Below are 27,701 nucleotides of genomic sequence, written 5' to 3'. Positions count from 1 at the left end.
AACAATTATTTATTACTCACTTTTAGTTTTATTTGACTGAACTCACAATACTCATTAAAAAAACAAATCTAAATCATTAGTCGCTGATTATCATCTTGGCCCAAGTTTCCAGCTATAGCATTCTTAAGCGAACAGTCAGCTAAGCTTTAGCGTTCTTATTCTCTACTTTCCATTAAATTACTGTATTTACCCAATTTTGGGTCATGGCTATGAGACAAACACCACTCACCTGCTCAGGTCACACCAGACCTGTAGTGGACCTAGCCTTCAGTGGAATAACTCCCTGTGGGTATTTTCTCATCAGTGCCTGCAAAGATGGTGAGCCCATGTTGCGTCAGGGAGACACAGGGGACTGGATAGGAACATTCCTTGGTCACAAAGGGGCTGTCTGGGGAGCCACTTTGAACATAGATGCCACCAAAGCAGCCACTGCTGCAGCTGATTTCACAGCGAAGGTGTGGGATGCAATGAGTGGAGATGAGGTCCTTACATTGGAACACAAGCACATTGTCAAGTCTGTCAGCTTTACACAGGACAGCAACTGTCTGCTCACAGGAGGAAATGACAAGATACTGCGCATCTATGATCTCAGCCAACCTGAAGCCGAGCCACAGGAGTTCCCTGGTCACACTAAAGCCATAAAGAAAGCCCTGTGGTGCAATGGTGACAAGCAGATCCTCTCAGCTGCAGAGGACAAAACTATACGTCTGTGGGACAGGAATTCCGCTGATGCTGTGAAGACGCTGTCCTTCGACACGTCGGTGAGCAGCATGGAGGTTGTGGCTGACGGAGAGATTCTGGTTATCACCTACGGAAAGACTATTGCTTTTTACAATGCCCTCAGCCTGGACCTGATAAAGACTGTTGAGGCACCAACCTCCATCAACTCAGCTTCCCTTCACCCAAAGAAGGACTTCCTTGTGGCCGGTGGAGATGACTTAAAGCTCTACAAATATGACTACAGCACCATGGAGGAGTTGGAGTCCTACAAGGGTCACTTTGGGCCGGTCCACTGTGTGCGTTTCAGCCCAGACGGTGAGCTGTATGCTAGTGGCTCTGAGGATGGGACACTGCGTCTGTGGCAGACGGCAGTGGGGAAAACCTATGGCTTGTGGAAGTGTGTACTTCCTGATGAGGCAGCATCAGAGAGCTCTGATCCAGTGTACAATTCCACTGTTGTGATCAAGGTCTGATAATAGAAAAAAATATCACAGGTGGTGAAAATATGAGGGAACACACACACACACACACACACACACACACACACACACACACACACACACACACACACACACACACACACACACACACACACACACACACACACTTCCTCCATCCATGGCCACACGGAAAAGCCGCAAGATGTTAACACACCTTGGGAATATATATAGCTGCATAAGGTCTCTTTATATGTTCTCATATATATATATATATATATATAGCACCTGATGAAGCCAACACGGCGAAACGCGTCGTGCTAAATAAAAGCATAAAAATGAAGCATTAATGGAGTCTTGAGTCCATCGTCATCTGGAGTGTGCGGTTCCTTCCTAAGAGAAGCAGAGGGGAGGTTTATTTCTTTCTTATATGCATCATCTTGCCAAACCAGCACCTCCACCCTGGATGTGCACGAGAGCTACCTGTTTATATATATATATATATATATATATATATATATATATATATATATATATATATATATATATATATATATATGCTCATATGTTAACATTAGTTGTTACACTAGATGTTTACATAAATTCTTCCTCTTTTTTTTGCAACTCAAGGTGCTAGACTGTTTCTCGTTATACAGTACTGTGGTAGTTGTTGGGAAAAAAAGATGTGGCCGTTCATAATAAGCTGTGCATTATACATTGTACAGATGCTGATTTATTAGTATTAGCCTACTGTAAAAAAATGTTTTACTCTTATGCACCTGTACAGAAGATGTAACAATAAAGAACCTTGACCTTGATGTACACACAGTGTGAAGCAGTCATACAGACGATATGGGCTTTGAGTAAAGAAGTAAAACTGTAAACATCAATGGGTTATCGCTGCCTTTTATCACTGCTTTTCTCTCTGATCCAGCCCAGTTCTGTCTACCTGCTCAAAACTACCCCACCCCCCCCCCCAAAGACAACAACAAATAAAATAAATGATATACTAGGCCGATATCTGTTGGGAATGCTCACCCCTCAGTTATGCAATATCCGTTGTACCCATTGTCAGAGTACTTAGTCCAGTACCTATTATTTTCAGAATAAATGGAGGTCAGTCTATAGCGTCAGTACTATGATGTCATATTGATGACTGTACAAAAGTACCAAAACAAATGACCACATTAACTGATGCAAATCTTTCAAGACACTGCAATGTTTGTTTGTTTTTAAGACAGTAAAATGCCTTTTAAATATTAAAGCAATCTGGTGCTGAGATTTCCCTGGCCTAGACACTAAGTTTCATGTTGGGAGATTGCATATTGACTTATTGAGGGTCACCCTGGCTGTGAGGATATGAGATCCAACCCCCCCTTTCACTGCCTGAGACAACATTGCGTATAGCTACATGGCCCTGAGTGTCCTCAGGAGATACAGAGGGACGAGTGGGAGGATGACAGGGTGCATACGGGGCTGGGAAGGCCGTAGTAGGTGGGGTCGGTGAGCGGGAAGAGGAAGAGGAAGAAGAAGAGGACACCCAGCAGGTAGCAGGAGAGAACAGTGAGGCGGTGCGGGTTCTCCAGGGCCGCGCTGAGGGCAGGGAAGCCCATGTAGTTGCAGAACGAGTGACACAGCACAGGACCCACCAGGTGACCCGTTCTGATGAAGATGAAGGCTGTATAGGCTCCAAAGACTACTGTGTAGGAGAACTGGAATACAGCTGTGAGAAAGATTCCTGACACAGTCCCCTGTCTGAAGCGCAGGAGCTCAATGACGTGGTGAAGGTGGGCCACTCCGAAAAAGAGCGGGCAGGTGAACATGGCAGTGGAGGGGCTGGTACAGGGCACAAGCATGGGCAGCATGCACGCCCTGAACACCAGCTCCTCTGTCACCGGAGCCACCACCTGGTTCTTGAGCCAGCGCATGTCACTGAAACACTGCATCCAGAACCACGGGTCAAAGGCCACCTGTATGCCATCCATGAAGTTCCAGGGACAGTCCATGGCCAGCTGTATGACAGGGCCTAGAAACAGCAGCATGGTGAGCAGCAGGGGAAGCACGGCTGCTGGGATGAGGCCCTCGAAACGGATCCCCATCAGAGCCAACAACGAGGGGCTGGACCGCACACCTGTGACTTCTCTCCATGTCCAAACGACGATGGGTGACAGGGTTGATACAATTAGGACACTTGTGAAGCGCCTCTTTATCACTGTTGGGTGATTACTCGGCAGGTCACTCTTCCACACGTAAAAGCTCCCTACGTAAGAGCAGACGAGCAGGAGGCAGGACACAACCGATATCAAACATAAGCCCTCCGGGGGAACCAGCTCACCATGGCCGGTAATCTCCTCTGTCAGGAGGAGGTTTACATCATCGTTCTCCACCATGGCGAGGAGACGTGATCAGGAGCGCACACGAAGAGAACAAATGACTGGACACCAGGACACCTCCTTCAGCTATTTAATAGAGCACAGAATGAGAAACAACACCCGATTCTCCTTTTGAACAGACAACTATCTGGCTGACCAGCTACTGTAGCGTGCCGTTTGTTTGCTCTCCGCTTTATTCTGACGTCAAATGTCCTGCTAGTTTGTTTTTATCTCGGTTAGACCGAAGGCAAGGTTGGAGATTTGTTTTTGGTCTGTGTGTTTGTCTGCGGCTAATCTTGCCAAACCACAACCACAATTCTTGTGCGCTGTCAATAGACCAAGGAAGTAAATTCAGATATTGTGAAATATTTATTTTATTTTTACTTTTTTTTAAACTTTATACTGGAAGTCAATGAATGATGGATTGGGATGAAACTTTGCCCAAATATGGAGATGACTGACATCATAGTACTGACTTCAGAAGACTGGCGTTATAGACTGGCCACACTTCCTGGCAGAGACGCGATGCACTGAGGGCATGCACCTGCATTTCGCTGTCTTCTAAGATCTTTAATATTCTTAAACAACCCAAAACTACCCTGGAAGTAAGTACCCAAAATATATAAGATAATAGCATGTATACTGTGGTCAGTGGGCTAAACATGAACTATGGCGGCAGCGCTTCGGGGAGCAATTAAGGGTTAAGAGTCTTGTCTTGCTCAGTCAAGTCAAGTAAATTTTATTTATAAAGCACATTTAAAAACAACCAGGTTGACTTCAAGGACTGACTCCGTCTTGCTCAGGGACACGTATGCTGGGGCCGGGACACGAACCCTTCACACGCACGCACGCATGCCCACCCACCCGTACACGGTACACCCCGCACGCACGCACGCACGCACGCACGCACGCACGCACGCACGCACGCACGCACGCACGCACGCACGCACGCACGCACGCACGCACGCACGCACGCACACACACACACACACACACACACACACACACACACACACACACACACACACACACACACACACACACACACACACACACACACACACGTCTGCCAGCCTAGATGTTACTATGTAATATAATTGTAATCACACAGAACGGAGGGGTTCTGTGACTAACCCTAACAGTATTTTAGAGATTCTAATGCTCTTTTGCACATGCTTTTTGCATGCCCCTCAAAAGTCCTGTAGATAAACTTGCACTTAAAATGCATTATGATGCTTTCTTTCTTGTAACATCTACAAGTTCTCAGTTGGACTTTCGGGGCTCTGTTATTTACATGAATGACTAAGCCCTTTGAAAAGAAAGTTAATAACATTACTCACATTTCACGACAATTCACGCAAAGGCTCTGGCCCCCCGAGCTCTTGGGCCCTGGGCCTGGGCCTGGGCCTGGTAGGCGGTAATTGTTTCCGTAGCATGAGAGCTGAAGGCCGTGGCTTTTGATTGGCTGAAACATGGGTAGGGAACGCTCGACTGAGTCAGCTTTGCCCGTCAGGCACCCCTGACTGCAATGTTCTAGTGAAGCTGGCCCTGTATTGATGGCACTAGAATGGTGAAGGGCTCTCAACATAAGCAGGATAAAGAACACTCTGACACCATTCTCACACTAATCTGAGTTCCCAGAAGTGTCTCACACTATCTGAATGAAACCAAATATCCCTCCCTCCTAACCTCTCCCTTAAAAAAAGACCTTTTTGCACAATTGACAATATAATGTCATTGTACTGTATAAAAAGCTGATGCCAAAATAGCAAACTCTCAAAGTCTGTTGAACAGCATTCTGGGAACCCATTCGGTAAAAAAAAGGAAAAGATATGTATCATTTTCCTGCTATTAGCAGAATCTGTCTTGAGAGATTAGTTGAACAGAGACATGTTATTGAGGCAGGGTAGACAAACAATGTTGCCTTTTTGATGGAGATGGGTGGTGTAGTGTGGGGGGTTGGAAGCTTTGGTATAGAAGTATATTACGTGTAATAATTATATAAATAATATTTTTTTCTATCCCCATTTCCGCCTGACAACATTTCTCATCACTCCTTTCTTACAGCTGCAATCTGGAGCTCATTTTAAATAACCAGACCTTTATTGATCCTGACCTGTGGGGGAAATGTAGTTGTCACTACACTACTGGCACTACAGAAGTAAAGAGACCCAGGACAGACACAGCCTACAGAAAAAGGAGATAGGCCTACAGCTATGGGTGAGAAAAAAAATAAAAATAAATAAAGATGCGAAAAATGGTACCGTAGCAACACACTGGAACTAAGAAAAGAGTACCAGTGACCTGGCAGTATTGCAGAAAAAATAACTTGTCCCTCTGCATTTGGACTTTGTGTGGTATGTACAGCATTGTCATAACATGGACGTTAGAACTGCAGAGTAAAAATAGCAATAGTCCAAGAGCAAAAACACCACATTTTAATGAATTAAATGTTATTTGAATTAATCTGACTGTATGGTAGAATATGTTATGGCTACAATATAACAAGCTCATCTGCACTGGTTGGAGGTGTTTATTCCATTGAGAAATGTAGACCATGGTGTCGGGTAGCACCTATGGGTAGCAACCCTACTGGTTGACAAGTAGGCCTACTGTTGAAGCTCCCCTGACCGGTGTGATTGAATTGATTAATTGAATTTTTACCTAATGTAGGCTGCATCATTTTGGCTATGTGCTCATATCTTACTTATAATGATAGAAATTGCATTGCTTATGTGATGCTTAAAATAAATAGACAAGATTACTTTCTTGTGAAAATTGTCACATCATGTCCAATGCACTGCAGTGTTGGAACTTGGATTCTAGGTTAAATCAGTTGCAAAGATGAAGTGCTCCATCTTGTGGTATAACGGGTTAATGTGAAATCTTGTGAAATGGTAGACAAAATATACATACAGGAACTACAAGATTGTAATTGTATTGTAATTAGAAAAGTATAAAGAGTAAAATCATCTATACATAGTCGGTTTAAACATTTAATCTGTCAATTAAATGTTAATTAATCATTAACACCCCTTATTAAATAGAACATTGTATTAAATGTTTTAAGTAGATTTGATCATATATCAGTGCCAAGTGCCACCTGGGCCCACCCCAATAACATGACTGGACCAGTGGACCTAAAATAAAACGCCAGTTTTAAACAGGCTTTTAGTTTTAATGTTAGTTTTAAAGCCCACCCCCCATACGGACCCTCGCTCTGTTCCGCCCAGGGGTCCTTGAGGGAGTTCCAGGGGATCCCCAGCTAAATGATAGATAGTTAGGAACCAAATATGGACCCTTATAGGTCTGTAACTCTAAGAGAATGGAACCAAATGGACAATATAAATTGGGGTCCCAGAGATAGAAATGCCATTCAATGGGGGTCTGTAGCCTAACTAATGCATGTCAAACCGGGGGTCCTTAAATTAAAATGGTTGAGAATCACTATTAGAGCCGTAAAAAAATGTTTTCTCTTAATATGGGGGTCACTGGCATATCTTTTCAAATAGGGGTCCGTGGGCTAATAATTGTCAATTTGGGGGTCCTTGACGTGGAAAAAGTTTGAGAACCACTGCTTTATACATTATGTATAACACATACAGAATTCCTTTTTAAAACTTTTATTTTGAAAGTCACGATGGCGACCGGAAGTGTTGTGTGATTTATGTTTATATCCTTGCTCGGCTAACTCTAACGGCCGGTCGTGAGAGCGACGACCACGAAGATAAACCGTAACGGATTTTTGACGATAGCCACTTTAGTTAACGGCCCAAAAATAGCAAGAAACGGATAAACCCATTCGTTAAAACCTAGCGATAATATTGGAATTGTGAATTACGTCGCCCCAACGTTGTCTAAAACAGCGTCTGGTCTGAAGAAAAGACTTGGCAGCAGAAATGCAGGCCGCCATGTTCCAACCAGTGAGCGAGTTACAAAGAATGGCCATGGGTATGTTTATATAATGTAATGTATGTACTCTCACATAAAAGAAACGACGTCTCTATATATTATTGTCTCATTTATAATCCGTAGTACGACGGTGTCGTTCGCCCAAAAATAACTGATCTACAAACTACCGACAACGCGTCGGTGCTACCGTTTATAGCTTGTAGAGCTGTAATTTTTTTGGTAACCGGGAAGACTCGTCCCAAAACACGCTCGCCCCCACTTTTTTCGCGGACCAGCGGTTCTTGTATTCGTGTATTTGATGCACTGAGGATAAGGTTTTAAATAAGGTTATGTTTTGGTACCGCTTTACTGCGGTTATGTTTAGAATAACGGACCGGGGGGTAGTGGGCCGGTTCGGACCAAATTGCCAGGGCTGAATTTTGGTCCCAGTCCGGCCCTGTTACGTGTAGGCATATCATATCTGGTGAATACCGCTGGATTTGCCCTGGGGCGACAGTGTTTTGGTGCGAGCGTTTTGTTATTCCTTTTTTTGGGCAAACGACACCCGCCGCGATGGAGTATAGACTGTAAATCAAGCCTTCATGTTTTCTCTTGTTTGACTACGTTCACTCTCTAAAGACTTGAGTTGGAAAACAATCGAAATTCCGTGACATGCTGTTAGTAGCGTTATAATTCAGGGGAGAAAGGCCTAACATTGTGTGGATGAATGCACTAAATGGAGTTTTGACAAAGATGGAGTCTGTCCAAAAAGGAGCAGGATGTAGGAATGATAGAGCCGCTCTGCCAGTGTTGCCAGGTTTTGAGAGAGAAACAAGCAACCAGGTCTAGGAAAACAAGTCCATAAGAAGCGACTAGGCACTTTAAACCTATACTGTATATACATTCATTGGCTATTTGAAAATAGCCGATCTGCAAGCTCACAACGCGTCACATCGCGACGCGTTGTGAGCTTGTAGAACTGCTTTTTTCAAAACGTCTGGGGGGGAGGGGGAGTGAAATATTTGGAATATTATGACAACTAATAACAAACCTGGAACAGGGCTCCAGCTGGTACAAAACATTTTCCGTTAGGGACAAAATTAATTTGGGGGTCCATGACATGAAAATATTTCAGAATCAGTGGTTTAAATAGTAATTAAAACATGTGGAAGCAAGCCCAAATAAGCAACTACACTTTGTAAAGAAGTCCAGAACACGCAACTACCAATTTTTACAAGCAACTTTACAGAAAAAGAAGCCCAACGTCGCTTATAATAAGCCGACATGGCAACACTGGACGGCACCCCTCTGGCTCCAGTGCCAATTCTTTTCCACTGAAAGCCTGCTCCTAAAGTGTCTACTATATGACGTCACATCATGTGTTAATTTAGATGGTGTGTTACTTGTGTCCATATCTCCTAAAAAAGATGCCAGTGAAAGCAACACACAATGACAGTCAACATATATTGCTGTTTACATAATATGTAAGGCCTGCATTTGTGTGTGTGTGTGTGTGTGTGTGTGTGTGTGTGTGTGTGTGTGTGTGTGTGTGTGTGTGTGTGTGTGTGTGTGTGTGTGTGTGTGTGTGTGTGTGCTTTACACATGCATGCATATATATAAACTGTGTGTGTAAATAAAATAATAATGTGCGCACACTCAGCCCTAGAATGGCTGTGATATTACATACATTTCATGTATTCCAGATACACAGCCATAGATCACCCCCATGGCCGCTCAGGTAGCAGACTGATGGTGGTGCTGCATGTGTACTCACCCAATAGTTAACTGCTGCGACTTCAGATATTCGAGTCAGCTATTGTCCTATAGATATTGTAAAATATTTCCACTTTTCCACGAGCTTCACACGGACGTGTGTGTGTGTGTGTACACACAGATCTGAAAAGTTCACAGATCTTTAATAGTTTAGTAGTTGGCCTTTAATTTAAATCTATGTATTTTTATAATATTGCTAAGGAAGCAAATTACATGCAGGGTAACTGAGAATCCTCAAATCTAAAATACTTGCTATTGCATTTTTTAAATTGTCTTCAAATTTTTATATTTGATTGCTATAATGTTTGCAGTTTGTTTGTTAAAGGCATAGTATGTAACTTTGCCCTTTGAACTATTTAATCAATATCTTAAAGAAGCGCTTCACCCATTTTCGACCTTATCTTTAAGGTCCTCCTCACTAATTATTTTAAGTCTTTCTACTCACTGGGCTTTGGACAGTTTAGAAACCTGCCTCCTAATGACATCATTAATGGAGTTTGGAAGCTAATTAGAATCTACAGCCTTTCTCTTCCTTGAAAGTTAGAACCCATAGAAGCCATTGTTCTTGCATCAATAAAAAAAAAGTTTGAAATCTTAACAGACGGAGCGAGTAGACAGAACTACGGTACTTCCATCTTATAATGAGTTAGTGAGGACCAATTATATGAAGATAGGGTGAAAATGGATCAAGTGGTCCTTTAAGTATTTAATAAAGTAGGATTATCAATTTAGCTAGATAAGTTAAAAAGTGAAAAGAATAGTATCAGCAATAATCAAAATACATTATTATTCAGGGTTTTCACATATTTATTGATATATAGATTATTTTATATACGCACAGCTACACAATAGTCTTTAAAAGGCATTGTGGGAATTGTTACTTTGTATGGCTTTAATTGGCATCTTTTAATAAAATATTCACCCTGTAATACAAATTACTGTGTGGTGGCATCATACACATGCACTGCAAATACCAAGATTGCCTTGGAGATGGGCATGTTTATTGCAATGTACAACGAATGGAAATGTATTTATTTTTTAGTGCAGATGACCCAGACAATGGAATGCCCTAGTTTTCTTTATTACTTGTAAATGTATTATCTAAGTCAGGAATTTGAGTTTAAAACTCAAATGAAAATGATACGATATGCCCACAAAATCCAGATCTTGCAAATAGAACTGTAAGGTGTGCCCACAAGATTGGGATTTCTTGGGCACATCATGCATTTTGTGATGTGATGTGCTCCTCCCATTTGAGGTCATGTGTTTGAGGCAATTGATTCACTCCAAAGGGTTAACTGTTGTTCCAATTTATTTCTTGTAGAATCCTTGCTCATTTCACAAGCTGCTGTTTAAAAAAAAAAACATTTTTACATTTGCTTGATGTATATACAAGATTTGTCTTGTGAAGTGATTAACAATTCTACATCACTGTACATCGGAAGACTTCTTTTTTTCACTAGCAGTCTTTCAGGATTGCTTATTGTCGGGCGTTTTACTTTCAATTGATTCCTACAAGGTCAATGCTTAGACCTATGTCTCAAATGTTATCATCAATGCAAAATATTAAATACGATAATTAAATGAGAGGCATCAGTTGGGGATTGGGTGTGGTATATACAGTATACAATACAGTCAGTGCAACAGAAAAGGCAAGACAGGAGCTACTTTAATTTGGTGGTGGACTGCTTTTAACCACTTTCATCCTGGCAATTAAAGTGGTTCCAGTTCCCAGGCAGTTGCTCTTGCTCCTGGGGCCACTGACCCCTGAGGAGAGATTCAAGGTTGAATTGAAGCTAGCTTTCTAATAAGGAAATCAATAGCCTTTGGTGTCCAGCAACGCCAGTGTAAAGGTTAACAACTTGGGTGAAAGCGTGGTGAGAAAGTTGACACAATGACTGCAGGGCACACACGACCAACAATCTTGTGGAATATAAGGTAGTTTGTTTATAAAATAACATATACTGATGCTATTTTAAAAACTTCCTCCCCCTGCATTTTTCTTCATCCCTGATAGTGACAGCAAGAGAGACAGGAAAGCCAGGAGTGGGGATGCAGCCACGGGCCATGCCTGATCCCGGGCCAGCTGTGGGACGGAACACAGTTCCAAACATGTGGCATGCACTCTTACCAGGTGAGCCATACTAATGTTTACTTAATATGTAATGAACAATTACCGAATATGTTCCATCACCAATGCGCTGTAATCGTATAATCGTTATAATCTGTCCCGCAGGCAGTCGGCAGGCTCACACTCTTTCAGCCAAGGAGCCTCTCTCACTTCCCTCTTTACTGAGAGAAGTAATTGCAAATATGGGTAAAGCTATAGGCCTACTGCTAAATCTGCAAAGATGAAATATATAGTTTTACTATTTTACCCAGATACCCCTATATGACTTTAGTAATTTACACCCATATGCTGGAAAGGCAAGTTGACGGGACAGTGAGTCTTCTATTGAAATTGTTTTATTCACACAAATGAAAATCTGATAATGAAAAAACTTAAAGGTTTAAAAACCTTTAATTTGGGACTACAACAATAAGGCCTTTTAATGCCATAGAAAAACATTCCCACTCTACAGTACGACTGGGGACACATAGCCTTTAGTTCTGTAAATTGAACTTGATCCTGTCAGACAAGATAGTCAATTGCGCCCCAACCCCCACCCCCCCACGGATGCTTCTCTGCAGTGTAAAGATGTTCACACGGGGTAAAAGATGGACAAAGAACGTCTGTGGAAATTGATCATCATTAATTCTACCCCGGGACAGCTACTGCATTTTAACGGGTCTGCAGTGTGAAGACGACTTTGGTCCCCTTTCTTTTAAATATACATATTTTTGCAATGCATTTTGAATTAACCCCATTTTGTACAGACTTCATAGTGTCCGTTAATATCTATGTATTAATTTGTATATTTAATTAACATTCCCTTTGCCTCATATTACTTGACTAATTTGCATGGAGTCATTCTGCGGTTACTGATGTAGCAACTGGCGGGGCTCCCCTGCAGGTTTGTGACACGGGCTGGGTCCCTCCTGTATCCCCCCCCAGCCTCCCTCACCCCTCCATACGCACACATGCACACATTACACACCACTACTGTCTAACTACTTTTCCATGACAACACACAGCCTGCATTCACATTATACAACTGTTAAGCTATTTGCTGAGAGTAAAAAAACTGATTCATTCAGAAGACAATCTGAACTCAAAGCCAATTTGATGCAGGGTTGAATACACCAGAACATAACACTGTTGATTCATTGCATGTTTGAAAGCCTGTAATCAACATGTATGTCTGATTCCTGTATTACAAATTGCATTTTAACTGATTTCTGTCTTGAGAGGTTATTGTGCTATTTTGGGGTATATTTTCTGTTTTAACATACTTAAATATGGTCATCATCGCGTTGCAAATGATGAATTTGCAATACATTGTGTGGGGCTGGCCTCAACTATTCACATTTGGATATTCGTTTGTTGGGTAGGAATTGAAAAAATATATAACATGGTATATGTGCTAAATAATGTTATATGCGCTAAATGTAGTCTAGCAATGAAGGCAAACGGCGAAATACATTTTGTCAGCACATTCCGGTACAAAAATATTTTTTCTAATGGGGCACATGACATCCCTCAATCAAAAGCGTGCGCTTCAGTTCACTTTGGGTGTTGAAGGAAAGAAGACCAAATGCAGAAGATCTCAGCTGTTTGGGAACATTTGAAATTAACAGATGACAAAACAATGGCAAGACAAATTGCAAAGTATGCAATTTGAAACTTACCTCCATGGAGGCACAACACGTTTAAAAAGTCACCTGAATGCTGTAAGTAGACTTATTGTTTGTCAATGTAAACAGTCCACCTAGAACACCTATGCTAGCTAGGTAAACTTGTCTAACTTTCCAGCTAAAGTAACGTCAACGTTAAAGAACATCATAACAATTTGCATAATTTTGCATCAGAAATGTTGAGTAGCTTAGCCTAATATTAACTTGATCTTTTTATTATTATTATAGGTGCATCCCCAGGCATTGTCACATTAACATCCTCAACCAGCCCCCAAATTACACAGCAAAGCCTACAGTTCCTAGCAGAGAAAAGAAAGAAAGAGAGATAATATATGCCATTGTAGAGACCATCACTCTGGATATGAGCCCCGGTAATGTAGTTGAAGGCGAGGGCTTCAGATAATGAATGAAGACGATCAAGACAGACTACACCGTCATCAAGACATCCCTACTGCTTTGGAACTTAGCATGAGAAATGCTTGATTGACTGGTAGAGCAATGCTGGCCAGTGAGAGCTATTTGTCAGATCCCAGATCAAAGTAGGGATTGCAGACTAGAGGAAACTGGCACAGGTGACGGGAAAAGGGCTCGAAAGTGCAGTGGGCCCCTAATGACACTAATAGAATTCCTACCACAGGAAGAGAACTTGTCATTCTCTCGGCAACAGTGTCAATGCTCTTCAACCTGAAGAAATGCCACCTGTCACCAGAGGAGGATGACAGCCCTGAAAGAGAAATGAAGAGATTCATATCAGATACATATATCATATCATATCAGGTGTTTGGAGACCAGTAACATCAACATCCTTTCTTCATTACTGGACCTGTGATTCACGCAACTCATTCCTTGATTGAGGAGGAGGACCTCATTTTAAGGTTAGACTCATTTTATTTTATTTAAGTTATTAAGTTAAAATGACATATTATTTACCATTATTATGCCACACTACTTTATCTTCTGCATGACATATTTGACTAATAAAATGGCATTTAATTTTAAGGTTGTCCTTGATGCACATCTGCAAAAGCAACAGAAAATTCTGGAGGTGGAAGAAGAGCCAAAAGCCAAAAAAAAAAAGAAAACATAAACAGAACATGAAGGAGACGGTGTAAAGAAAGGGATGGAGAAATACTTACTTACACAATACAATTCCAGTCTGTCCCACTTGCATGGTGGAAGCAAAACGGCGACCACTACCAAAAACAGAAATTTGCAGCAGCCAAACTACCTTTGCATGCCACTTAACCTCGTCAGAGCACATTTTATCAAAGCCTGATTACAGAATGTGGTCAAAGTCATCTTCTCACACACATGAAGAGAGTGTAGGTTTAGTTCATTGAAGTTTGCAGCCCGATTTCTTTTTTGTTTTTGTTTTTAGATTTTATGTCACTTTGTTGTGTAACTTTACCATTATTGCTCTGTTACGATAGAGGTTACAAGTAAGGTGCATAGGTTGTGATGTTGGACACAGCAGAGGGTGTGGTTAACCGTCTGTTAAGGTCTATATCATTAGTATGCCTGGTCTTGCCAGAGCTTTGTTAGGGTGTTTGATTCTTGGACTGGCAGTCATTTGGAGTTGGCATGTGAAGTAGAATTGACCCAGCATACTTCTGATAGCTAATGCATTATGCACTTTGGAGGAAAGCTAGCAGTGATGCTCTGAGATTAAGAACTCATTTGCATACCTGTTACGGATTTCTCTCCAGTGGCTTTGTTTGAAACACTTTCTGTTGAGCACTTCATTTGTATATATATACACACCCAACTAAACGGTACTGAGTGGACCGCAACGGACGATGAAGCTGCTACCAAGGGCTGGCTGGAGATGCTGCATGTGAAGGTGAGGTTTAACCACAATCTTCATCTCCTTGTCCAGCACCATTGTTGCTTGCTCTGTCATATCACAACTTCGTGGGCCTGATCTGAGATAAAAATGTACGTGATATGAGCTAATGCATTGAATTAATGTATAGAGTAGAGTGAATCAAGCCTGCGTGTTTGTGATACAACCTTCTTCTATCTCTTTACAGATTGTTGTATTCTTAGCGGGCCATTCATTTATTTTTCATTCTTTGTTTAATTAAATACCCTTTACTGCAGTGCCTATACCCGTGTGCTGGTTCGGAGTGGGCGGGGTCTGGAGAACCACTGATCCGATGGACTTTACACTCTACTGCACTCCCTTGGGTCATCGACAATACACCCGCCAAGTGTGAAGTCGATCGGATGAGCGGTTCATGAGATACGTGTGCCCACTCGGAGCAGGCCGGGCCAAATCTGGAGAACAGCTGATCCGATGGACTTTACACTCGACACTGCACTTCCTTGGGTCCACAGCAATACACCCACCAAGTGTGAAGTCGATCGGATGAGCGGTTCTGGAGCTTTGCGAAGGACAGACAGAAAGACAGACAGACATACAAAAATTCCTTCTGATTTCTGCGTACTTTGTCAGGAAAATGTCTTGGAGCATTACACTGTTAGGCCTACTGTTATTATCTTATTAAAAGTATTGTTGTAACAGAAATATGTGTGTTTTGTATCTTTGTTTGACACTTGTTAGGCTGTAAAATGTTGTCAATTTGGTGACTTTTTAATACCCGAAAGTTTTGTTGAAGATATATTGCCGTTTCTGCTGTTGTGTCAGAGCGATTTGTCAGGCATTGCTTTGGATTCTGAGCCTATTTCATTTTAGGAACATTTATGTAGGCTATAATTCATCCATGAAAAGAAAGAAATGTCACAAGCTGCTGTTAAGTCACAAGAAGTGCTTAGATATGACTTTGTTCAGCCAAACCCCTTGGGATTGATGAAACTCTGAAAATGCACTAAGGCTTTGAGAAAATATTATTCAATAACCGGAATTATAGCAGTTTTTCCAAACTTAGATATAGCCCTTCAGCAGTATGGTTGAATTACAGACTCCCCCCTCCAACACACACACACAACAAAGTGGACAAGTGTATTGTATAGTTTGTTTCAATTCAGTGCATTGCTTGTTCCAGTTTCCAGTCTAACCCTAACCCTAACCCTAGACTACAGTTCAGTGCGTGGGGTCAGAGCGCCTGGGGAGGGGGAAAATAAACTAAACCAACCTTTCAGGCTTATTTGGTTATACCTATTGATTCCATCCCTATTTATCAATAGCATTTTAATTCCGACATGACTTAAGTTTACACATTGGGGGTAGTTGTGGATGCTCACATTGTACACACATTTGGGTGGGGGTCCCTGATAAGTCACATTATACTCATCTACCTACACCACTGCCACACACCTAACGTGCCTTATGGGCAAACCCATCCAAGTGGAGGTAATTAGCCAACATACAGCGGACCAGATTTGTTCACGGGTTTTAGCTCGTCTCCTAGCACCATGCTAGCGTTTTACAATATATGTATACTATATATATATATAGTATGGTGAAGTCATGTGCACATGATGACTTGCATGGATATTTTAGCTCTCCTGTCCTGGTCCTCCATAATGTGGGTGTCCAAGTGTCCAAGTATATTAGATATTCATTTAGATGAGCGTAAACAAAGTGACACCTTCATTGCTTGTAATGTAGAGGCATTGTGTTTTAGTTGATGTGCTATGAGTCTGCCAGTTTGTTCACCTTCTTCATAAAACCCTTTTCTGAGTCTAAACAATGTCCTGCTTTTTATTATATTTTGTTTGCAGATGTGTTCGTATAAATCTTCAGTGTAGTGAACATTTTTGGCCTGGCAAAGCCGCAGTTAATGAATCCAGCTTTGAAACTCTGACAGATCGGTTTAAATGAAATACCTGAATACAATTGGTTTCATTTCTCATTGAAAGCTGCTGACAATTATTGCTAAGGTGCCCTGCCCTGGCCTTAAAGCTGTACAGGAAAGCATGCTTCCAAAATGTTTGATACCTTCAACCGTCCCCCCCCCCCCTTTTCTTTCCCTCTTTTTTTTCTTTCCCCAGAGAATTGATCAAAACGTATATTGCCTAAGCAGCAAGTGATTGACCAAACATTTCCTCCCTTTATTATTGAAGTTGAGTTTTAAGACAGGGCAACAGATAATTTGAAACACTGGAAATTCAAATAATAACAAACAACATAAAACAGTACTAATGCCAAAACGAATTATTTGGCATTTTCTTATGTTACAAACATTATGGAAATCAGTGTCTTGACTAGCTAAATCCCGCATTACCTATTCTCAAGGCTGTGATGGATGAAGATATCCACCTTGGTGAACTTATCCAAGCTCCTCATAAACATACAAGGACACTTACATCACCAGTATACATTTAATTCTATATCTAACAGTAAAAGAGCATTGCAAATAGCTAGTTTTCCCTGCGAGACATACAGTGGACATTTATAGGCCAATGTTGTTCAACTTAGTCATTAAAGCATGTACAACAAGCGACTTCCTCCACTCGTGATGGCACAATTTTGGAATTCCATTCTGCTACTTATATAGCCACCTTTTCAGAAACTTGGAATTTTATGTAATTTCCATATAATTATATAAAAAAGCAACTGATATTGTCTAGATTTTTTATGTAGACATCTGAAGTTGTCCCTTACCGTACCTTTTTTTTTAAAGAGGAGTTTGTCATCTTAATTCAACCTAAAGTCTCCTGTTTTCTTTTTCTATTCTTTCATTGCAGACCAGTCTGTCGCTGTGGAGTCCAGAATGCAGGTGAACATGAACCCTCCAGATGCAGCCAGGGTCGTCACCATTGGACACGAGGGGCCAGTATACCACCAGGATATCAGTAAGTTTCATGCCGTTTGTATTTCTCAGGACCAAGCTGCTATAGTTCCACTATTGACTAGAACTAGACTAGAACCAGAGTAAAGTGTTAACTTGATTTCTTACTTGCACATTCAGGTAAGTGAACTGGAAATCCTTGGAATCAGATTAGTCTAGATAAGCGTCATGTATATGACAAATATTTGACATTGTGGAATTATACTTGATGATATTAAAAAAAGATGTTGGAATAAATGGCATAGCTTTAAATGTGTAAGCTAATACATATTAGAGAAATAATGCTCCAATTTTGCTGACTTTTTAACCATAGAGCCGTGCTTTATCATTGATATATAGCCCGTCATCTTAACCTGCTGCATCATGCTGGATTCAGTTGTATTGCACCACCGAGCTGCTCACATTTGTATTAACTATTTATGCTTAATTGTGGGAGTTAATGGGGCGGGATATTAGGCTTGTGCATATGTGCACATTGTCAAGTTGATTCTGATATATAAAGGGAGGATTGTGTGCCGGAATGCATGCACGGTAATATAAATCATATTTTCCTCTGTGTTTTGTGCGCATGTGATCTTTTTGTATAGAAAATGCACACAGTGAATAATTGCTCCCAATGTTTCTGATCTGGTGTTGCAGCATGTCAGCCCCTTAATCAAACTATACATTAATCATAACATGAACTATTGTTTAATTTGGTATGGTAAAAATAAGACAAATGAAATACAATATTTGATTTTTTTTGGTCTAAGAAATTATATTATTTGTCTAGAATCTGATTTGGTTAAAAAGAAATTGTGAGGAAATGTAATTATATTGTGAATCATATTGAATCGTGAGTTGCGTGTACTGTTAACATATTTTAGAAGCATCTCTCCCAGTCAATCAGATCAGCTGAATTTGTAAGCTGCATTAAGCAGAGCTTAGAATGTATATATATTTTTTAAATAGGCTTTGCTGGCCTTGTACCCTTTTCTACATTTTGTTTTGGATTTATCATTTGTTGTTAACGTCATAAATGGCACCATCCGTCATCTTACCTTCTGGGATATGGCAAGGGCTTTAGATTCATTTTATTGCTTTAGATTCAATATAAAATGTAATGACAAACTAAACGGAATCTTATCACCAAAAACTGCTGCCCATGGCACACAAAATTACAAAACTTAAAGTAATAATAAACTACTTAATGAGCCAAGAAAGGCTAAATAACCTGGCAGTATTTTTCGTTGAGAACTGGCTGAACAAATAACACCTCAAACACGATAGATCGCTGTAAGTAAAGATTAAAAAAAAGATAAAGGTAAAAACAAGAAAAAAAGGGGTAAAATGTAGGTGTAATGTGTGTGTGTGTGTGTGTGTGTGTGTGTGTGTGTGTGTGTGTGTGTGTGTGTGTGTGTGTGTGTGTGTGTGTGTGTGTGTGTGTGTGTGTGTTAAAAAAAGAGCCAATGCTTATGTAACTTCTCAGTGTGATGAGCACACTGGCTGAAAATAATGTTAGGCTAATAGTCAGTGGCAGTGTCTTTAATGTGATTTCCTGTAATGTTTCGCTCTTCCGTCCACAAATATAGAATATAAACAATTAAAGTATCACTTAAGGTCCTTACATACAGTATACGAAAATCTGACGTGATTATTTCATATCAAACTGTTAATTTGGTGATGCCTCATTCATACAGGTTGGTTTTATTCTCAGTGAAAGATCAAGCTTGTTTTGAAAAATAAATTTGTCGCTTTATAGCTGTGTTATATTCTCATTCTGTGTGGATGTACTCAACATAAACAACAGTTTACACTGGGGTTTGACCTACTACATTTTAACCTTTTTATTGGCAGAACATAAGCCACTTTCTCCGTAGGTAATAATTACAGAAAGTTTAGAACAGGACTCTGGTATGATGGCTGCCACTGTGGTATTATTCTGGAGTGGCATGTCACCTCTATCGCTATGGTTAATGTATACCTTGTGTTTCATCTCACTTTTAAGTTATGTGAAGCACTTTCAAAACGTGCTATATAAATACAATTGTACTCTTTACTAGGGGTGTAACGATCTATAAAGATGATGGTTTGGTATCTAATTTTCAGTACAGTAATGGGAAAATGAAAAACGTGCAATTTTGTGTTACACAGTAAGAATGGGACAGTAATTGTTATTATTGTGATGGCGATAAAAAACTGCTCAGAATAATCAGATTTCTGAGATTTTAATTGATTGTAAAATTGTCCGTCATACACTGGACCTGAGTTTGGCAATGTATTGTAATAAATTGTTTCCGTCTACACCAAATCTCTTCACCAAAAATAGCAGATCTACAAGCTCACAATGTGTCACGTTACGCCATGTTGTGAGCCTGTAGATCTGCTATTTTTGGCTAATGTTCCCGCCAGAATATGGATTCGGAGGTGCAAGTGGTTAATAAAAGTGGCATTCTAAGAGTTTAAGGCATATTTGATTATTGTTATAATATCGTTCATCGCAATTATGCTGGCTACAATAATCGTGACATGACATTTTCATATCGTCCCATTTGCAGTTTTGCATTTCATACATTACACAAGGCTTGGCACCAAAGCGGCCAGTCCTCTAGTACAATGGTTCTCAACCTGTGGGGATCCCCACATGATTTTTGGGGGATCTCCAGATGACAGTAAGGTGACAATGGGACTTTTTAAAAAAGAGTTTTTTTGGCCTTTTCTGCCTTATTTATAGTTTCATAGTAGAGATGGACAGGAAACGGGGGGAAAGATGGGTAGACTCTTAGATGGGGAGAGACATTCAGCATGAGTATGAGCCTAAGTGCCCGGACCTCTAGGCCAGGTCCGGGCCACAATTTAAGGACTTTTAAGAAGTTTTTAATACCTAAAAAAAAATACCATTGCTGCATCAAAAGTAATCAACAAACTATAAAAAACTGGACAAACATTGGCCAAATTGTCAAATAATTTAAGAAAGAGGCAACATTTTTTAAAATAGCCGATCTACAAGCTCCCAAGGCCTCGTTGATCTACTATTTTTTGAGTGGTGCCAACCACTCCTACATTTGACTTTGTCCGTCCGTCCGTATGTCCGTCCATCCGTATGTCCGTCCGTATGTTTGAGCACGGCTGATTGGTCAAGCTTCACGTGACACGTGACAATATGTTGTCACGTGTTACATGACAACATATTGTTGCTGATTGCAACACAAGGATGCAACCAGTTACACTTTCAAAGGCACCACTCTCTTCACACTGGGTGTGATTTTTTTTCCAGGGAAAGTTTATGAGACCTAATAAAATGCGTATTTTTTTGCGAAATTGCAGTGTTTAACCCGTGTTTGATATTATATGGCTATAACTATGGTTATATTCATCATGTTGGAATTAACATTTTTGGAGAAGTATGTATTGCTCTGGTTTTTGACAAAGCGGGATTACCTTCGCGACTCGTGGCACCTCGGAGTTTCGGTGTGCAACACGGCTGTTCGAGAAACACGGCTGTTCAAGAAACTATAAATACACATAGCCGGGGGAGGTGGGCTCGCTCCTCACTGCCGTAGAGAGGCAGCTACTCTGGAGAGAAGGAGACGAGTCCCGCAGGCACATTCACGTTGGCTCTGGGTATAATATTAATACGGAAATGTCCCGCATTATAAGTACTGAATTTGTTCATAACATGGAAATGTCCTGCATTATGAGTGCTGAATTTGTTCACAACATAGCAGGATAAAGTGTACGTCCCGATGGACGCCGCAATGCTTTGTTTTAAGTGTTCTTTCTTAAAAATGTGCGTCAGACGCAGGACGCAGGGCTATGATGAGCATCACTGGGCGTGTATATGTTACAGTTCATGTGGGAAATCGGCAAGCTAGTTTTTTGCTAGGAGCAAATTCCGACTGAGGGAGAGAGCGTTCGTTTCGCGCTGTAAGCCCCATCCGCGGCCATGCCGCGCCGTCTACTTGCCACCCGAAAACGAGCGCTCCTTTCTCAATCTTACTGATTTCCCACATGAACTGGTGGTGCAGATCAGAGCATCGGTGTACCTGTGGCCAATGGGGCCACTATTTTCATCATGCCAGACCCCTGAACAGTGTTTGTGCCAAGTTTGGTGAGGATTGGAGCATTAGTGGCCCTTGGGGCCCCTTGGGGCAATGGCCCCTGTTGTGACTATTCCCATGGCAGACCCCTGAGCAGTTTCTGTGCCAACTGGTTGGTGCGGATTGGAGAAACGGAGTGCCTGGGGGGCCACGTTTGCACCCTTGTTGGCATGGGGACCACATGTGGCCCCTGTTGTGGTTATTATCATGGCAGACCCCTGAGCTATGTTTGTGCCAAGTTTGGTAAATAAATAAATAGTAAATACTTTAAATGGAAATATCTCCCTCCTGCATGATGATCAGTGATCGGAATCGGTTGGTCGTGCTTCAGGTGATCGTTGATCGTCCCCCCAAAATCCTGATCGGGGCATCCCAAGTTTTAAGTGAATAAGAGTACTTTTGACATGACGACCGGTCCTAAAAACTGGTGCATTGGACAGCTAACTTTTGTTGTGACAAGAACATACTGTACTCTATAGTGTATAACTTATAGACTGTGAAGACTGTCTTGTCTTACCAGATAACGTATAGACTGGGAAGACTGTCTTGTCTTACTGGACATATCAGTCAGAACCACTCGTCCGTCGCCACCGCAAGTTTAACAGGTGCTGTGTCCGTGCTTTACATCTTCCGCATGTGAGCACAGCACGCTGTGTTTGGGTTGCTCCGGCACGCCCGATTATCTTAATAGAGTCCTGTTGAATGAATGTGGTGCGTTGGACAGCTGAGGCTTGTAGATATGTGGGAAGAACACTCTATAACATGTCTTCTCAGACATATCCCAACCGTGCATCACTACTGCAAACAGAGCCAGTTTAGGCTCTGTTCATTATTTACATTAGCTACTGCGGCTGGTTACTATGCCATCATAGTAGAGAATGTCAGTTCTTCCTGGACAACAATAGACGTACAGCCCATGCCATGTTTCCTGTAGTTCTAGTCAGACTGGCCCCTCAAGCTCATTTGAATCACCTTGTTAAGACTGTCAAATACCTTGTCAGACTACACCAAGTGGTAAGGGAAGAAAGAGGGGTGTGGTTAAAGTTTTTTTTTTGTTGGCCTTTGTTGATATTTCTTTAGTTCATAATGCATCTACAGTATCTGTACAATTTTAGATTTTTTTCTTGATCGATTGTACACCACATGGCTTTGTTATTAAATAAATATACTAGTATAAGAAGAGAGATAAGCTTTATGACAACATATTTTTCTATGAAGATTATGTAATGGGAACATGAGATTAATTTACCCACTGTGGGAGGAAGTTGTGCCAAATGAATTCAATGCAGTCAATGAATGCATTGTGTCATTACAATGACAAACTTCTTTCGCACTTAAGCACACAGACTGCTGCTGTACTAACTATGTTTTGAAAAAGTGTGACCATTTTTGTAAACGATTGTAAAAAGAAGAAAAAAGACAAATAATTGTGTAAACAAATCTATGGATACATTTATTCAGATTGAGTCATTGTTGCACAGCTATCAAAAATATGGATTTAATCAGTTGTGACTAAACAGTCACAATCAAACATCAGTTTGTCTCTGTTTTAGTTTTGTTTTCTATTCCAGACTACTGTATGCTTTATTGAAAAAGGAATTACAGAAAAAACATTTAAATAAATGCAGTTTTCATTTCAAAAGAAAATGCAGTACAACAAATGATATCTAAAATAAATAAGTATGAAGTGAAAAGGAAATACCCGTAACACCCATATTACCTCCCTCCCCTGCTACTCAATGCATGATGACAATAAAGGTTGCAGTTGAAAATAACAAGGACTCAAAGTGAAGATAGTAATGGACATTTGACTACATGAGGAGTGTCTTGTCCAGTGTCCACTATGTGTTGTTTATTATATAAGGGACGAAACACAGCCAAACCTTATCATATTATAACACTTTGTTCTACATAGAGAACCATATTTCTTTTCAGGGTGAAGAGTAGTCGTCAATGCATTAAGCTACAATTTAAAACGTTTTCTTCCAACAAACATCATTTTACATGTGAGAATGATCTCTTATTTTTCTGTTTCAGATGCCGCTTCTGCCCCGGCTCCAATGAAAGGAAAACATCTCTCCTTTGACCATTGTAGCGGAAACTTCAACACACTACCACTACCACTACCCACTACCACTACCCCTACCAAAAAACGCCAGAGAACCACGAAGGTTCACACCGGAGAGAAGCCTTACTGCTGCGATCAGTGTCTTAAAAGGTTCGCCAGAAGGACTGAGCTCAAAATACACCAGAGAGTCCACACTGGGGAGAGGCCTTACTGTTGTGGGGAGTGTGGTAAACGCTTCACCCAAATGTCCAGTCTGAAAACACACCAGATAACTCACACGGGAGAGAAACCTTTCTACTGTGATCTGTGTGGAAAGAGTTTTAGTCACTCAGGATCCTTAAAAAATCACAAGCTCATGCATACTGGAGAAAAACCCTATAGCTGTGAACAATGTGGGAAGAGATTTACTCAGTATGGCCATTTAAGGTCTCATGAGCTCATGCATTCTGAAGTGAGGCCTTTCAACTGTGAGGACTGTGATAAAACCTTCGCTACAGTGTCACATCTCAAAAGACATCGGATAATTCACAATAGAGAGAAACCTTTCTACTGTGAGCTATGCGGAAAGAGTTTTAACGACTCCACAAACTTCAAAAAGCATATACGCAGAATGCATACCGTTAAGCCTTACTGCTGCGAGCAGTGTGGTAAGAGATTTGCTGAGTTTGGAGACTTAAAGACTCATGAGTTCAACCATAGTGGAGTGAAGCCGTTTGGATGCGACCAGTGTGACAAAAACTTCACCACATTGTCGCATCTGAAGAGACACCAGAGGATTCATAATGGAGAGAAACCTTTCAAATGTGAACTGTGTGGAAAGAAATTTCACGACTCTTCAAACTTCTGCAAGCATAAGCGCATGCATACTGGAGTGAAGCCTTACACTTGTGACCAGTGTGGGACAAGCTTCACCACAAGGTTTATACTCAAATCCCATCAGAGAACTCATACTGGAGAAAAACCTTTCTGTTGTGACCAGTGTGGGAAATGTTTCCACCAAAAGAACAGTCTTAAATCACATCAGAAAAGGAATCCTTTCTGCAGCGCCATTTCTATCAAACAGGAGGAACCTGAAGATGACATGGACCTCAGTAAGTTCCTCTTTGTTTTTATCTTTCACTCAGGTCCAAGCTGCTAAAAGGTCTGCCATGGACTCTAGTAGCACCAGAGCTTTGTGGTAACTTGTTTTGTTACCCTGCCACTTCCGTGAACTGGATATCTAATTGCCCAAACTTAATTTATAATATTAACAGTGTGAAATTAATTTTAACATAACCTATAGAAACAAATCAAAGCCGCATACAAATTCTACATCTTCATCAAAAAACAATGATTTGTGGATAGCCAATAGTAATATGGAATTAGAATTAAGTGAAAATAATTTTACGTTGAAGACTGAGGAATTGCCTGATCATAAACGTACTTGTCCATTTGCCAAGTGATTTGCCTAGTAACTCCACCCTTTCTATTATTAAGTTGATTATTGGAGGGTTTTTCCATCTTCGTTCAATCAGTTAATTACTTCATTTCAATTCCTTTTTTTTCCAGACCAGTCTATGGAGGGGAACTCTTCAGACACAGCCAGGGATGGTTCCGCTAAAGAAAAGGATCCTGAAGACAACCAGGACACCAGTAAGTGTCATTCTCTCTCTGTTTCTTTCTTTCTCTCCAGTCCAAACTACTCGTTCCAGTTTGGGCTTTCTGGAATAACCAGGCTCAGTGTTAACATTTTTCTTTTGTGCTTGAGTTCGTAAGTGGCGGGCTTCTTGCCAACTGCATTTTAACTGTTGCAAGTGTAACTCACATTAATCTGTGATATCTACTTCTTCTGAAAATGTGACCCAAAGCAGCAATTACTGTAAATGATCACTTTCATATGAAAGTGGAGGATCAGAGCTACAGATATTGTATGTATAGATTGACTGTTTTGGAAGTGGACTTTAGAAATATGTGATTATGAAAACTGTAATTCTGAGGAAAAAGGCCTTCACAGAGCTGACAAGGATGTTTTTTTTCTCAGCTCAAAATACATCTTTGAAAAAATAATTAATGCATATATTTAGTTAATATCACGCAATTATTGTTGTTCATTTGGAACATTATAGTTCATATGTGGGCCAATAATATCATGTAATTAAATATAAAAACATATATCAATGGGGGGTTCAATCATCTCTGGCCAGACACATCCAACAGTTTATTGCATTTGAATATCTCGAGCTCAAAGTGAGAAATATCTTTGCATTGTAAATCCTGATTAATACTCCGTAGCACAACGTTGTCACCTGTCGAAAATGGCCGACCGACAAGCTATGTGAGCTTGGAGGTCAGCTAATTCTGATGCGTGACACCGTTGAGCGGCAGAGCATAAATTATGCTTAACTCACTGAGTGCCATTAACGTGTTTCACGTGTTTTTACCGCTATGGCGCTGGGTGCCATTAACGTGTTTGACGTGTTTTTGAAAAAAATGTAAAAAAACATGAACCCAAGATATCATCATCTGAAGATGTGCAGCTCCATCCATTCCTTGTTTAACTTAGAACTGAAAAGGCTGTATCTCGCTTCCTAAGCACTTTTTGTTTTCTGTGAAAAAAACTCTGGCACTTTTCAGAATCAATTCTGAAATAATTCTGGCAATCCTGGCACTCAGGGAGTTAATACTACGTGACATAATAAAGCAATAAGCCACTAGAGGTCACACAGAGTATATTATAATGGCTGAGGGGCGTAGTGAGGCAAACCAGGGCATCTGTTCATGAATTGCTTGGGGCTATCCGATAGCCGAGTTGTTAGGGAGTGTAACACATGGGCTCTAATGCCTGACCGAAAGTTCCCAGTTTGATTCCCGGCTGACCTTACCATTTGCTGCATGTGTCACTCCCCTTCTCTTTTTCTGTGTTTCCTGTCTCTCTACACTGTACCTATCCTTTAAAAAAAGAATTAATGAAAAGTGTTGAGAACCATTTGACACCGTCTCAGTGGTCTTGTGGTTCCTGACATTGGGAGGTCATGGGTTCCATCAATCCCTGGCCGCGTCATACCAAAGACTATAAAAATGGTACCCAATACCTCCCTGCTTGGCACTCAGCACCAAGGGTTGGATTGAGGGTAAGTCCCTGGGACATACTAGTGTCATTGTCCAGAGGGTGTACTAGTACATCTAGCCGCCTCACTCTCCGGAAACAGGAGATACCACATGGCTTATTTACTTAACTACCATTCAAGCTTAAAATGAAAACTACATTGGCAGATTGCAGGATGAACTACTGTATGTCCTTTCCTCTAGTGCCTCCCTCTTTAAATATTCAATATAAGCCTAGTGGGAGCATGGGGCTCTAACGATGGCAATGTCGGCCGGTTCAAACCACGTTGGTCCGGTCGTCAGTTATCTGTGCAACCCGTGTGACATTAAAAAATCCTTTATTATATTAGTCCTTATTCAATTCCTTGATTCCAGACAAGTCTGTGAAATCCAGACTGCAGGTGAAGATGAAATTCCCAGCTAGGGCTGTTTCTAATGAACAGGAGGAACCTGAAGACAACCTCAGTAAGTTCCCCTCTCTGTTTCTTTCTTTGACTCAGGTCCAAGCTGATAGAAGTTCCACCCTTGTCTCTCTAGTTAGTTGAACCAGGGCTCATTGTCTCTCTAGTAGAACCAGAAATCAGTTGTTGCCCGGTCAGCCTACTTGCCCAAACTCAATTTCTAACAGTTATCATTGAATATTCAGGAGGTTTCTCTTTCTTTCTCTCTGTACATCTTTACCACTTCACTTCCTTCCTTCTGCCCTGAAAATGTCTAAGCTAGTTCCT

General features: G+C 41.0%; 3 protein-coding genes across 8 annotated transcripts in view; 2 read left to right on the top strand and 1 right to left on the bottom strand.

Moving 5' to 3' along the window:
• Window positions 1–203: 203 nt before the first annotated feature.
• LOC311041739 (serine-threonine kinase receptor-associated protein-like) lies at window positions 204–1,193 on the top strand (the record flags this gene model as incomplete). The annotated part of the gene is made up of 1 exon (XM_084052223.1): window positions 204–1,193. One exon carries the CDS (start codon window positions 204–206, stop codon window positions 1,191–1,193), a length of 990 nt encoding a protein of 329 aa, XP_083908349.1.
• A 1,391-nt stretch (window positions 1,194–2,584) lies between these two features.
• LOC311041738 (CAAX prenyl protease 2-like) lies at window positions 2,585–3,547 on the bottom strand (the record flags this gene model as incomplete). Its single annotated transcript, XM_084052222.1, has 1 exon — window positions 2,585–3,547. The coding sequence occupies one exon, from the start codon at window positions 3,545–3,547 to the stop codon at window positions 2,585–2,587; it is 963 nt and encodes a 320-aa protein (XP_083908348.1).
• A 3,674-nt stretch (window positions 3,548–7,221) lies between these two features.
• LOC311042053 (uncharacterized protein) overlaps window positions 7,222–27,701 on the top strand; it is a 31,343-nt gene continuing 10,863 nt past the window's right edge. For 4 of the 6 annotated variants that reach the window (XM_084052589.1, XM_084052590.1, XM_084052587.1 and 1 more), the window contains exons 1-7: window positions 7,222–7,480; window positions 11,211–11,327; window positions 11,430–11,510; window positions 17,639–17,746; window positions 23,859–24,980; window positions 25,438–25,521; window positions 27,349–27,438. In XM_084052589.1, the coding sequence (XP_083908715.1) occupies window positions 7,429–7,480; window positions 11,211–11,327; window positions 11,430–11,510; window positions 17,639–17,746; window positions 23,859–24,980; window positions 25,438–25,521; window positions 27,349–27,438 (1,654 nt within the window). In that variant the 5' untranslated portion in view covers window positions 7,222–7,428. The remainder of the gene's footprint in view (window positions 7,481–11,210; window positions 11,328–11,429; window positions 11,511–17,638; window positions 17,747–23,858; window positions 24,981–25,437; window positions 25,522–27,348; window positions 27,439–27,701) is intronic. The other 2 variants (XM_084052591.1, XM_084052592.1) reach the window with 2 other exon arrangements.

Source organism: Gymnoscopelus microlampas, assembly GCF_963454915.1.
Source record: "Gymnoscopelus microlampas genome assembly, chromosome: 3".
In the NCBI taxonomy this organism is placed as follows: domain Eukaryota; kingdom Metazoa; phylum Chordata; class Actinopteri; order Myctophiformes; family Myctophidae; genus Gymnoscopelus; species Gymnoscopelus microlampas.
The sequence above is the reverse complement of the archived record's forward strand: the minus strand, read 5'-3'. Positions and strand labels throughout refer to the sequence as shown.